The following is a 12,451-nucleotide window of genomic DNA, read 5'->3' as shown; positions in this document are numbered from 1 at the left end:
AGCACTGTCTAATCTCATTTTTGTACAAGAGAATACTAATTGTTGCAACATTGTAGATTTCCCCCCAAATTGTTCGGTATACCAGAATGAGGTTGTTTTGCCTTCTTTGACAATGGAGCTAACCTAACCTGTGGTGATGCTTTGTAGAATATATCAGTGCCCTAGTTTTGCAGTTACTTATCTAAGATCCCAAATACAACTATGTTCTTTTTCTCCATGTATGATGTATGTCAGGGGAAAAAATGACTTTATCAGAGTATTAAGAGTTTGTTATGCCCTTAGAATGGAAGTTAGGAGGTAATGAGAATTCTACGGGGAAAAAGAGTATGCATAGATTCATAGATTGTTGAATGACATAACATTATCAGAGATACCACAGTTGATGTGGCAGATATTTTTCTCAAGCCAAGATTTAACCCAGAGTTATCATTTATGTAAATGCCAGCATTTTAGAGGGGTTTTGTTGTCAAGTTACTTTCATATCAGAAAGCTTGCTAGTATTTGGATGTTCTCTTCCTTATGGTCTTTATGACAACGTTTTGTATTTTAACATTTCTGAGCGAGGTGTGCTTATTTTCCTTCTTTCATTTGGGAGCTGATTTTCCCAAACTAGAACAACTTTTTTAAATTCAAGAAACAGTGTTGCGACTACCAACCATTTAATTTTTTGTTATTTAGTGTAATTGGCAGCCAACTTGAAGAGCATTTCCATGCCTTCTTAAGACAAGTTGACTGCTAAAAGGGATGGATGGGTATGAGAGAAGAGAAAATGCACGGAAATTTCACCTGACCCATTGCAGCTCATGGGTTTGTAAACTCAGCTCAGTTTACTCATTTTTAGATGAACTCTGGCAATTCAAAAAATGAAATAAAACAAGACATGTTGAGGAAGTTATGCTAGACAATAGTTAAACTTCTGCAGTAAACACATATTTAAATTAAGAGAAATGCGACTTGACTGAGTTCACAGGAATGGGAGCTTTCAAAGCAAGCTGACTGCTGCCTACTAGCATTACCTTAGCAGCTAGAAAAACCAAGGTTTGATTCTAAAGATCTTCACTGCTTTAGAGTCATCAAATAGCCTGGTTATGGGTTAAGGAAATTAATTTTGTAATTCATATACCAGCTTTCTTTACTATAATATCCATTTTTTAAATTTTGATCTCTTTTTAAACAGATTTGCCTTAAGATTCCAGTGCTTTTCATTTGCTGTGTGGCTTTCTCACTTTTTCCTGCTCCAGATAGAAATGGCCAAGATGATTAGCATTTTGCACTGTCACAGAGATATACTTCATCTTGAGAATTGTGATGGCAGCAACAAACACGGCCATCTCTTCCCATTAACCTCAGCAACCTTCTTCCATAGTTGCCACCCAGCACGCTATTCCCTCCCATTCTGTGTTGTTCTTGGGAGCCAGGTGGAAAGGAGGAGGAGGAGGACTTTTTTGCTGTAAAGCTTATTGTAGTGTCTGTTTTCAAACATGCTTCCACCAACTCCATTTGATATTATTTCAAAGGGAGCACTAATGCTTAATCTCCCACACGTGATTGACCTGGGCATATACTGCTCCTGGAGGAGGATAATGTGTAGGTAGACAGATTTTCCACATGAGCAGGGCTGTCTTTGGGGGATTTGGTTTTTGCCCTTTTATGTTCTCCTTGCGTCAGTATTTCCAGGTTTCTCTCTCTCGTGCTGTGGTAATTCTGATCATTCTCTCAAATTCAGGCCTAAGGATCCTAAATTCCTAAACACTTAGTACCTGTGGCAAGAACTTGCTTGGGGACACAGAACTAATCCATGATAGGTGTGATTCAGATGAAGGTGTGCAGAACTCTCTCCCACCTTCATGCTACTGTGAGCTGTCTCTTTAAATATAGGTAGTTTGTGAAGAGAATGGCCAGCCCAAATCAATTTTTCATAGTGAGATACTTAAAATGAGACACAGTTATAATATAGTTGCATGGTTACCAAGAACACTCCAAAATTTTACAGTGGGAAGTGACTTTGAACTAAGTGTCTTTTGGGGAAATGTGTATAAAAAAGGAATTCTTTAAAATCTGTTCTAATTTACTTGCCCTTATTCCATTTTTGCTGTCATCATTTTCTGTATTTGGCTCTTGAAGTAGTGAATAGCTTTGGAATACTGTTGTGGTTGGAAATTTTTTTCATGAATCCTGTTACTCCCTGTCATGATCTATAATTCTGGGAAGCCCTCTATGTTGAGTGGAGGTCAGAGATTCCTGGTTAAAGAGGATGGGAAGCTTTGCCTTGGCTTGGTGTCAGCATGATCTGGTTCCTGGGAGGTGCTCACACCCTCCAGCCACATCCATTCTTCTGTCAGTGTGTGGGGAACCAGCCAGATGAAAGAATGGCTTATTCTTTTGCTGCATGCAGGACCAAAGCTCTTCTTCCCTGGGGCCTGGGGCCTGGGCTTGGTCCCTGCTAGTACAATTGTATAGAGCAGCTGTGTTCCCACTTGGTCTAGCTTGCCCAAGCTGCCTGTAGAGTGATCCAAATTATTGAGAAGTGATGTCACTGGCCCACGCAGCTTGGAAGATGGGGAACTGCAGCAGTCAGGCAGGCTGCAGCCCTGACAGTGCAATTGGGCATCTTGTGTAAAATAGATCATGCCGTTCCTATAATCCCAGATCACTAGGGAAAGTGTCAAGGGTTTTGCAGGGCCCTGTGCCTCCTGTTCCTTTAGGAAAGTACAAGAGTATAGATCAGCCCACAGGCTAAACAGCAAGTGCCCAGTTTACCCAGTGGGGCAGACTGGCCCAGCCTGGTAATGAAGAATTCTTTTGCTGAGACCTTTTATGCTGTTTATGTAGATAAACATCCCAGCAGATGAGGCGAGGGAGATGAGAATGAAAAGGGCACATTGCTGGCAGGCAGGCTGCAGCTGGGAGGGTGAGGGAATAGTGGCAGTGTGATCAATTAAGGACAGAGACCCTCTTCTGTTCCCAGGCCATTGGCCACATGTTCTCTGCAAGATTTGCCATGCAGTTGACCTCTGTCTGTGCTGAGCAAGTCCTAGGTGCCGGGCAGGGAGTGGAGGACAGAAGTCCTCCCATGTTGGGCCAAGCCCGTGGCGCACTTGGTAGAGTGCTGCGCTGGGAGCGCGGCGACTCTCCCGCCGCGGGTTCGGATCCCATATAGGAATGACCAGTGCGCTCACTGGCTGAGTGCTGGTCACGAAAAAGACAACAAAAAAAAAAAAAAAAAAAAAAAGAAGTCCTCCCATGTTGCTGCCCGCTCCTCCTGGCCTAGACTCATGGCTGTTGCACTCACCTGTCCCTCGAAGTGGAACACGCTTTTTCTCCTGATAGACGTGTGCCTTGAGCTCACCTTGCAGACATCTGCTCTGTTGCCACCTTCTCAGGCAGCCTTCTCTAACTACATTTTCTAAAATAAATCCTCACTCCATGATTCCACCCCCTTGACTCAGCTTTATTTTCTCTTGCTAGCAATTATTTTACATGTCATATTATGCATGTGTTTTCTGTCTGTAATTAATGTATGTCTATGGTTTTTCTCCCCCCAGCCTGGAATTTTGACTTGTTCTCTGCTGTGTCTCCCAGGGCCTTAGGGTCTCAGTGCCTGACACGTGGTAGGCACTTGGTAAGTGTGTGGTATAAATGAAAAAATGAATACATGGTGTTGAGGGACACTCAATATGCAGCTTTCTGGACAGAAACATAACATTGTGCTGAGAAAATGATTTAAAGGAAATCTTTGGTAAAGATGTCTCTTGGTAACTTATATAAAAACAACCTTGTCTGAAAAGTTTATAGTATGTGTTGGGTTGTGGTGTGGTAGAGGGAGAGTTTGGGGAAAATATTTAACATGTCAGAGTCCAGCCCAGAATCAGCCCTGTGATTCAGGGATCAGTACTCTATCAGTTAGGGGGAGAGTTTGGGGAAAATATTTAACATGTCAGAGTCTAGCCCAGAATCAGTCCTGTGATTGATTCACAGATCAGTACTCTATCAATTAGGGGCCTGCGTTCCAGGGACCACTTTTACCCATTCTTTCCCTTTTCATTGTAGACATTTCAGGAACAAAAAGCAGCTCTTTGAAAGTGTCTGTTCTTTCAGAGAATGTTTTGCTAGCTGTTTTGGTATATTCCTAGGCTGGATTGTGAAAAGTTTTGCAAACTTAAGAATTCTTAAGCTGAGAAGAAATGCAGTCTAAGAACAGCTGTACCGTTTTTGCTTGTGCTTTTGTAGAGAAGACATTCCGTTTTATACAGATGAAAGAATGCTCTGCCTGCCAGCTTCCATGGGGCCTCTAGTCAAGATAGGCTTAGATTCAGATTATTTGGGACAGATGGCTTGTAATAGGATTCTTCAGTATCTCCAAATATTAAATTCTACAGTCTCTTTTGGTAGCCTGCTGCTGGGTTCAGTGCTCTTGGACTGACATTTTACCCTTATGTTTAATCAAGCTGCTTTTCTGTTACCGTGATGCTAGCCTAGATTCTCAGATTGGACTATGTCCTAGGCTGTTGTCCTTGTAATAATAGGTTGCTTATAGCAATTCCTGAGCCTCATTTTTTTTCCAGATCCACTAATGTTCTCCCGCCGCATTCTGCCCCCAAACCCCCTAATCTGTATTATCATTTCAAACACTTCTTCACTGTTATTTCTAGCTTTTCTGTATGCTCCTTACATAGAAACTTAAAACTGTGGCTACATGTAGCTCTCTGAAAGGCCTCTTAGTTAAAAAGTAAATGATTGATTCCCTTATTGTTTTTGTTAGGTATATTCCTGATGTTAGATTTTTACAGCATGGTATTAAATGTGTGTATGCAGCTTGTGTTAAGCATTATTCTAATGTCTACTCATTTGCAAACTGAGTTTTGTTTTAGGTTTACTGCATCTGGCTGCTTTCCCCATTATTATGAATGTCTCATTCGTTCTAGGTCACCAGTTATACGCCTCTTTGTTTATCCCTATTTGGTCACCCTTTGTACACAGTATGTGCCAGATATTTGTGAATTAATTAGTACATTCATGTTTAAATAATGTCTGTTTCTGACAAGTTCCTCTCCTGAGACATTATCAACTCCCTCTTACCTTCAGTCGCAGTCCCTCTAGGGGTATGTTAGGACTTAGAAGTGGATATTGTGGGTTGTCACAATGTTTGGGGGCTCACTGATGGCATTTAGTGGACAGGGACTAGGGGCAGTTAACAATCCACTGTGCACAGGGCAATTGTTTCTACGTGGAATGTCAGCAGTGTTCCTGCTAGGAAGCAGGGACAGCCATTTATGGTTGGCAGTGTTTATCATGGAGTTGATCCTGTGGCAGACATACAGTAGGAAGCATTTCTTGAGAGCCTACTTCATGCCAGGCACTGCTGTAAGGATCTTATGTGTTTTAAATCATTTGATCTTATTAAACTCAGAGATAATTTACTGTTTCCTCCATTTTTCAGATAAGAGGTTAAATAACTAGTCACATTGCTAATAAGTGGGAAAAAATGGGTTTCAGACTCTAATTGTCTTATAAAGAACTCAGCATTGAACCACTTAATCATCTGCCAGCCTAAGTTATACCTCTGTACCTGCTTAAAGCCCTTTCATGTGTAATACCTGATTATCATATGTTTAATGTGACCCATTAGTAAGTTAGTGATACCTATCAGGTAATAGTAGGATTTAGATTTAAAATGTGCTGTAGGAAGTTAAATCTGTCCCTGATGAGCAGCTTGTCTATCGTTATTCAGTCCAGTAGTCATGGCCTTATGGCCTTGTTCCTCCTTATTTCCTTTTGATTGGCTGTTTGGGATACAGCCATATATACAGCTCACAATTCGTCATAATTGAAGTTAAATTTTGTTGCTGTGATTTAGGTTTCACAAAAACATCATGGTAATTTTCCAAAACTTGGATTTTCTAGATGATTTTCAGTAGATGATGAAAAACAGACACAGTTAAATTATTTTTTAACTGCAGAACTCTAGCCTTCAATAAAACACTTAACTATGGAATCCTTTTTAAGAGGAATTCTCTTTAGGAAATGTTAAAGCTAGAACCATTCTTTTCAGGATTTTTCAGAGTTCCTGTCTCTTGAAGAGGTTCAATCTGGGGGAGGAAAATGGCTCAGGACCAGAATGAGCCGAGGAACTCACATTGTTAAAAAGCTGCTTGTTGAATTTCAAGAGTGACCTAGTGCCAAGGTTGTGTCACTGTTGAGGGACACCGGTGGCTGACCTAGTTGTTGGCACTTGGGTGTGTGGGAGCTGGTGCCTTCTTGGTTTCTAGCCACAGGGTAAGGGAGTCAGTACCCTTCCTGTTGGGCAGAAAAGCTGTTGGGGCAGAACCCTGATTGCCACTGCTTCCAAAGTGTCATTGATGGCTCCTCCTCCTCTGTCTCTCTCTCTCACACAGACAGGCTGGATTGACTTAACTGTGACTACTAGAGCCAAAGGAGTTCATTCTGAAATTAGACAAAGAATACATACACTTTGGTGTCTCAAGCCAAGGAAGAGAAGTAGCATTAAATGACTAACAGCTTAGTTAATAAACCGATTTTGCCATTGCCCTTGGAAGTTATAATATTGATATTTATTTCTATAAGAGGAATGGCCAGGAAAGTTGAAAATGTATGCCTTATAACTTTAATATAGAAAATCTAGTCAAATACACATATGAAAAGATGCTTAGCTCTAAATGTAAATCTTAAATGGGAGGAAAATATAGTTATTGAATCTTAGAAGATGGAGATCAAACTGTACTGTCTTCAAGATGTTTTATTAAGTGAAAACAAGCAAATAATATATATACTTCTACCTATAACAATGTTTTTCTAAGTTGTTTTTTACTATGACTCCCATAGTAAGAATATCACAGCCAAGTACATCATTCTCACTAAGAGCAAAGCACTCTGATTCTTTATTATTTTTACTGCTAAATTGACTCGATCATCTACTAATGGGTTGCAACCCACAATTGTAAAAATACTCAGCATGATCTCTTTTGTGCTTTGGAGAGGGAAAATCTCTGGCAGTATACCCAAGAAAGTTGTGGGGCTAAGGTATTGTGTTTGGGGGCAAGTGATGAGATTTTTACCCTTTTTTTTTAATATTTGAATTTTTTTACTGTGACCTGAATCATTTTTAAATAATTAATAAAAGTAAAATAACAAGCAGAGAAAACCATCTTTTCATTGTGGCATTCCATTCCCTGATGTGGCTCTTCCTATGTTTGTCATCTTACTTCAAGTCTCAGTTCTTGCCCAGATGGGATCTTCTCCTGTCTGTCACCTTTTCAGTCCAGTTCCACTCTTCTCTACTGAGATTTCAGCTTCACGGAAAGAGTTTTTAATGGAACTGAGAAAAGAAGTTCAGAAAACTGGCACTTCATTTATAAAGTGAATTCATGGAATTGTGTCTTTCCTTTTGATTTTCAAATTAGAACTAGCATATAAGTTACTTTTGTGAAATTTTTTAAAAAATTATTTTAACGTAAGGAACTTATTAACCTTGTCCATAGCATATTCTGTGAAAAGAATTTATTCTAGTTCTTTTATGAAAAAAGACTGTATAAAAAGCATTTGAAGTAGAGGCTAATCAATGTCTTTTTTTTTTTCTTAATAGGTTTTAAAATGGAAAATTTTGATGCATCACTTAGTACCTATTTCAGGGCATTACTGGGCCCCCGAGGTAAGGTGGTTATTGGTTTTGCTTGCCTTCTTTCACACCACCCCCCCACCTCTGCCTTCATTGCAGCCACTTGTAAATATTACATGAAGAGATTCTAGAAAATATTAGCATTTTCTATGATAAGACCAAAACTTTATCCCGGATAACAAGGAGCTTAGAAAAGTCCTCTGAAAGTCGTTGAAGTTGTACAGTATCCCCTGGCTCTTGGAGTAGAGAGACAGCTGCTGTGGGTGGCCTTCTGCTGACTTTAGCTGGAGATCAAATTATGCTGTAAAGCTTGTAGCCTGAGAATACCATAGATTTCACCATTATGTTTTCACAATTCTTGTGAGTCTGTAAAAGAAACTGGTTTCCAAAATGCACTGTTGCAATAGGAGTTTAAGCCCCTTCCCTTTTTACAATTTTAAGGGCTTTTTAATGTCCTTTCACTCTGTGCCATGCCATTGGGTAAATATACACCTCAACTCACTTGTTATACTTAATCTTTTATTATCTTATAGAAATCAGCTCCATATTGTCTTCTTTTGGTGTCATCTATAATGTCTTTTAATATTTTATTTGTAAAGAGAGAACTTTTTAGGTTAACAGAAAGATTCATAGAAAAACTACAAATGGCTTTTAAACAGATGAAAAGATTCTCAGTTTCACTCATGATTTTTAAAATACAAAAGAAACAACAAAAGGAACTTCCTCTGTTAGTATGGCAGAGTTGAAATAATGCTTGATGCCATCTGTGATTATAGTGAAGGTGTGGGGAATGAGTTTAAATTGGCACAGTCTCTAGGAAGGGCTCTTGTGCCTTCTACTGAGATTAAAGTGCACATGCCCTTTGACCCAGCTGTTCTACTCCCAAGACTTTATCCTACAGCAAACCTTGATCAGTTATGTAAAAATATATATGAGGGTACTTTAAAAAGTTCATGAAAAGATCCGTATTATCTTTTAATTTTATTTTTTCACAAACATTTTGAGGTACCATTGTGTAAGGATGTTATTATAGTATTGTTAGTCAAGACTAGAAATCATCTAGATGCCCATCAGTAGGGAATAGGTTAGTAAATTAGTCCAACTGAAAAGAACAAGTGGGGCTTCCAGTCAAGATGGCAGAATAGACGGTCTCTAGCATCACTCTCTCCCATGAATCAACCAATTTACAACTATTAAAAAGCAACAACAGCCAAGCTGGGACCACTAGAGCTCAGGAGAAGAGAAGGAGAGACCTATGGGGTGCGTGAAGGCAGGAGTAGCCAAGATGTGAGAAAGAAAGGACCGCTCCTATCATTTCGAATCCCAGCCACTTCAAGGCTGGAGCTGGTGAGCACACGGAGCAGGAGCTGGCAAAAACCACTGCTGTGCCCTTCCTATGAAGTTGCTTGTAGGCATCAGGGGATAAGCGGGCCCTGATGGCCCAAAGGCCAGCAAGACCACTAACAGAGTTCCCATAGACCCACATAGGAGCGAGGAGCAACAACAACTGAAAAAAGTAGCCACTCAGAGGCTGGTGAGTCATTGCAAGGGACTAGTGCAGAGCCCATCCCATGGGAAGTGTTTGGAGTGTGGGCAGTGGGGAAGATGGGCCACTGGGGGAACATTGGGGTACAGCAAGGACAGCTGATCTGCCCTCTAATCAGCACAGGCCCACTATGGGTAGACTGGTCAGGAATATAGAAATGCAGGGGGAGCAGTTTGCTGAAAAGACTCGCGTCCAGACCAGAGTTTCTACACAACCCAGGTGTACCGGATCTCACAAGATCCACAAGTACCTACAAAATCAACCATTAAAACCTGAGCTACACAAAAAGTCTTCCCCAGAGAATCAGCAGCAAAACAGCAACTTAGCTCAACCACAGGGTTCCAGTGCTGGTCCCCACAGGAAGTTCCCCCATTGTAGAAGTAGGCAAAGGACAACAAATTAGTTCCAGTGCAGAGTTTAAGTAGTGGAAACAGCGAATAATCCAACACAGAACTGAAAGAAGAAACAAAATATCCACAGACCAGAGACAAAGTTTGATATTAACTAGTAAAGGTCTCTCATCACCAAAGAACACCTATAAAACCTAGAAGGACTGGAAGTCCCCTTGGGCCCCCAAGCCAGGGAGTGGGGAGGGCCGGGATCTCAACCATGTCCCCCAACACTTGCAACCAGCCCAGTGATGACCACCAAACCACTGCTGGAGGCCCCCTGGTCTCCTCTGCAGGAATAAGGGGGGGATGCCACGGGCCTCAACCTTCATCCTTCTCTTACCCTATTTTCTTTCTCCTTCCCTTTTCCACTCCCACCCAACTTCTCCACAACAACATCTTAGAATGTAAAAGCAGATGGAGCCAGGGACCGACCCCTCCTCCCACAACCAGGCACACTGCTGCTGCCATGGGCCCACCCAGGGTCCTGAGGTATGGATCTGGGGACTGACCCCTCCTCCTGCAACCAAGCAAGGACCATGCCAAAAACACCACTTCCACGTGGGTGGCCCACCACACCCACCACAATAGCCACAGCTGCCACAAAAGCAGCTAGACACCACAACCATTGTGCAGATGGCCCACCAGCCACTTGAGTGCATTGTCACAAGAGTCACCAGTGGAGCCCAAAGAAAAGAAGAGGATGTCTATCTCCACAAAGTCCATTCTAGAGTGATAGAAGAATCATCTGCTGTACAATAATAGTGGGGGACCTGAACACACCTCTCTTAGCACTGGACAGATCATATAGGCAACAAATCAACAGAGTAACTGTTACTTTTGCAGAAGGAGAGAAGAAATCTAGGGTTATCAGAGGTGGGGGGGGTAAGGAAAGGGGGATGGGGAGAGATTGGATAAGAGACATAAAGAATAAGTACAATTTGTAATAATATATATGCTAATAATATTGGTTTGATCAACATATGTCAACATTGAACCCCAGAAATACGTATAATCAATAATGATCCAATTTAAAAATACATATACATATACCTAAAAAAAAAAAAAAAAAAAAAGTAAGAAAGAAAATAACAAGTTAGATTTCATCCATATGTGCTTGTGTTAAGACAGTGCCTTCCTTACTTCAGCTGTAAGGGACAGAAAATCCAATCTAAATGGCTGAAACAATAATAAAAATTATTAGCTTACATTACTAGGTAGGGCAACTCCTGAGTTATTTAAAGGGCTCTATGATGTTAATCAAGGACCCTTGTTTTATCATTTTCTGCTTTGCCATCCTCAGTATATCAGCAGCTCTGTCTTCAGAACAGGCCCCCCCAACTTTCATGGTTGCAGGGTGACTTCAGCAGGCTCCAGGCAGCACATACAAAGTCAGGGGAAGAAATTTGTTCATTTGCACAGTTTTAAGATCAAGCCCTCACCACCTGTCATCCCTCAAGGCTCTGTGGCCACAGTTGCTTCATATTACTGTGCTTGAACTAGCCACTAGGGAGGGGCTTAGCCACCATGACCAGCTAGATCCTAAGGATTCACTGCCTGGGGCTGGGGCTAGGCCAACTGCCCTGGGAGCACTTGGCAGTGTGGAAGGAGGATAGATACCTGCCAATTTGGAAAGATGAAGGTCTGTTACAAAATGAATAAAACAAGGGCCGAGCCCGTGGCGCACTCGGGAGAGTGCGGCCCTGGGAGCGCGGCGACACTCCAGCCGTGGGTTCGGATCCTATATAGGAATGGCCGATGCACTCACTGGCTGAGTACCGGTCACGAAAAGGACAAAAAAAAAAAAAAAAAAAAAAGAATAAAACGATACAAAACAGAGCTTTAAGTAAAAGAAAATGGGAGATTTTTCTCTGTGTGTACACTTATTATGTTTGTGATATATTGTACACAAAAATTATAACAGTCTAATGCTAGTTACTAAGTGGGAACTTGTTTTCTCAAAATTGATGGTTAAGGCCCTGAGCTGAGAACAAAAGGTGTTAAGAATCCCCTTGTTAGGTTCACTGGGGCTAGCCACTTCCCTGAAGGACTTCTAGGAATCACCAGTTCCACAGAATTGACTTAACATCCTCTACCACCGTAGCATAACTAGCATAACTACCACCTAGCATAAGTGGGGAGGGCGTGCAGGGCATCTCCCTCTGAAGCCAAATAAAGCAAGCCTGGGAAAGTTTGTAGTGTCTCCAAGAAAGTAAGAGTGACAATCAGTTCCCCAAGTGGGCATATGCTTTATTGAACTTTTGCTTGTCCTATGAGATCAAGGGGAAAAGTATTGGGGTAGCAAGATGGTCCAGCCCAGGGAGTCAAGGAAAGGGTAGAGACTGTCCTCACTAGCTACTGCTTCTCTGAAGATGCAGGAGGTGAATTCTGCACGTGCCTCTGAGTTCCAGAGTTTGTGGAGAGGAGGAGGTGGTGGGCAGATAAGATTGAGGCGCTACAGGTTTTTGTGGATCATCATAACAGGATGAAAAGGGGACCTTGGTGCAGAGGCATCTTCCTGGGGGTCAGCCAGAGGATGAAGTTAAATCTTGCAGGGGACATATAACACCTCAGGGATCTAGCTTCTGGGAGTTTATTGCCATCTGAAGACAAGGCTGTCAGTTTGCTACTGGCATCCACTTGAACCCGTTTTTCCTCTCCCTCCTCATCCCTGCCTAGGAAAGGGGTTCAGGGGCAGGGGAGGTGTCTCCTACACCAGTAGCTCCCCTTGAATCAATGCACATCTTCTCAAGCTTCTACTCCTCGCATAGTTCTTAAATAGTCCCTAATCAGATCATTGCTGCTTCACCTTCATGTGTTATTTTGTTTTTTAATCATTGTTCCCTCTGCTGTTGACTATTGCACTCATAGCAGATGTTA

General features: G+C 41.7%; 1 protein-coding gene across 1 annotated transcript in view; it reads left to right on the top strand.

Annotated features, from left to right (window-relative positions):
- Positions 1–12,451, top strand: part of ELOVL5 (ELOVL fatty acid elongase 5) — a 66,234-nt gene that overhangs the window by 31,778 nt on the left and 22,005 nt on the right. The window contains exon 2 of the mRNA XM_063097250.1: positions 7,604–7,669. Coding sequence (XP_062953320.1) covers positions 7,612–7,669 — 58 coding nt within the window. The 5' untranslated portion in view covers positions 7,604–7,611. The remainder of the gene's footprint in view (positions 1–7,603; positions 7,670–12,451) is intronic.

This window comes from Cynocephalus volans, chromosome 5 (assembly GCF_027409185.1).
Source record: "Cynocephalus volans isolate mCynVol1 chromosome 5, mCynVol1.pri, whole genome shotgun sequence".
NCBI lineage: Eukaryota > Metazoa > Chordata > Mammalia > Dermoptera > Cynocephalidae > Cynocephalus > Cynocephalus volans.
The sequence above is the reverse complement of the archived record's forward strand: the minus strand, read 5'-3'. Positions and strand labels throughout refer to the sequence as shown.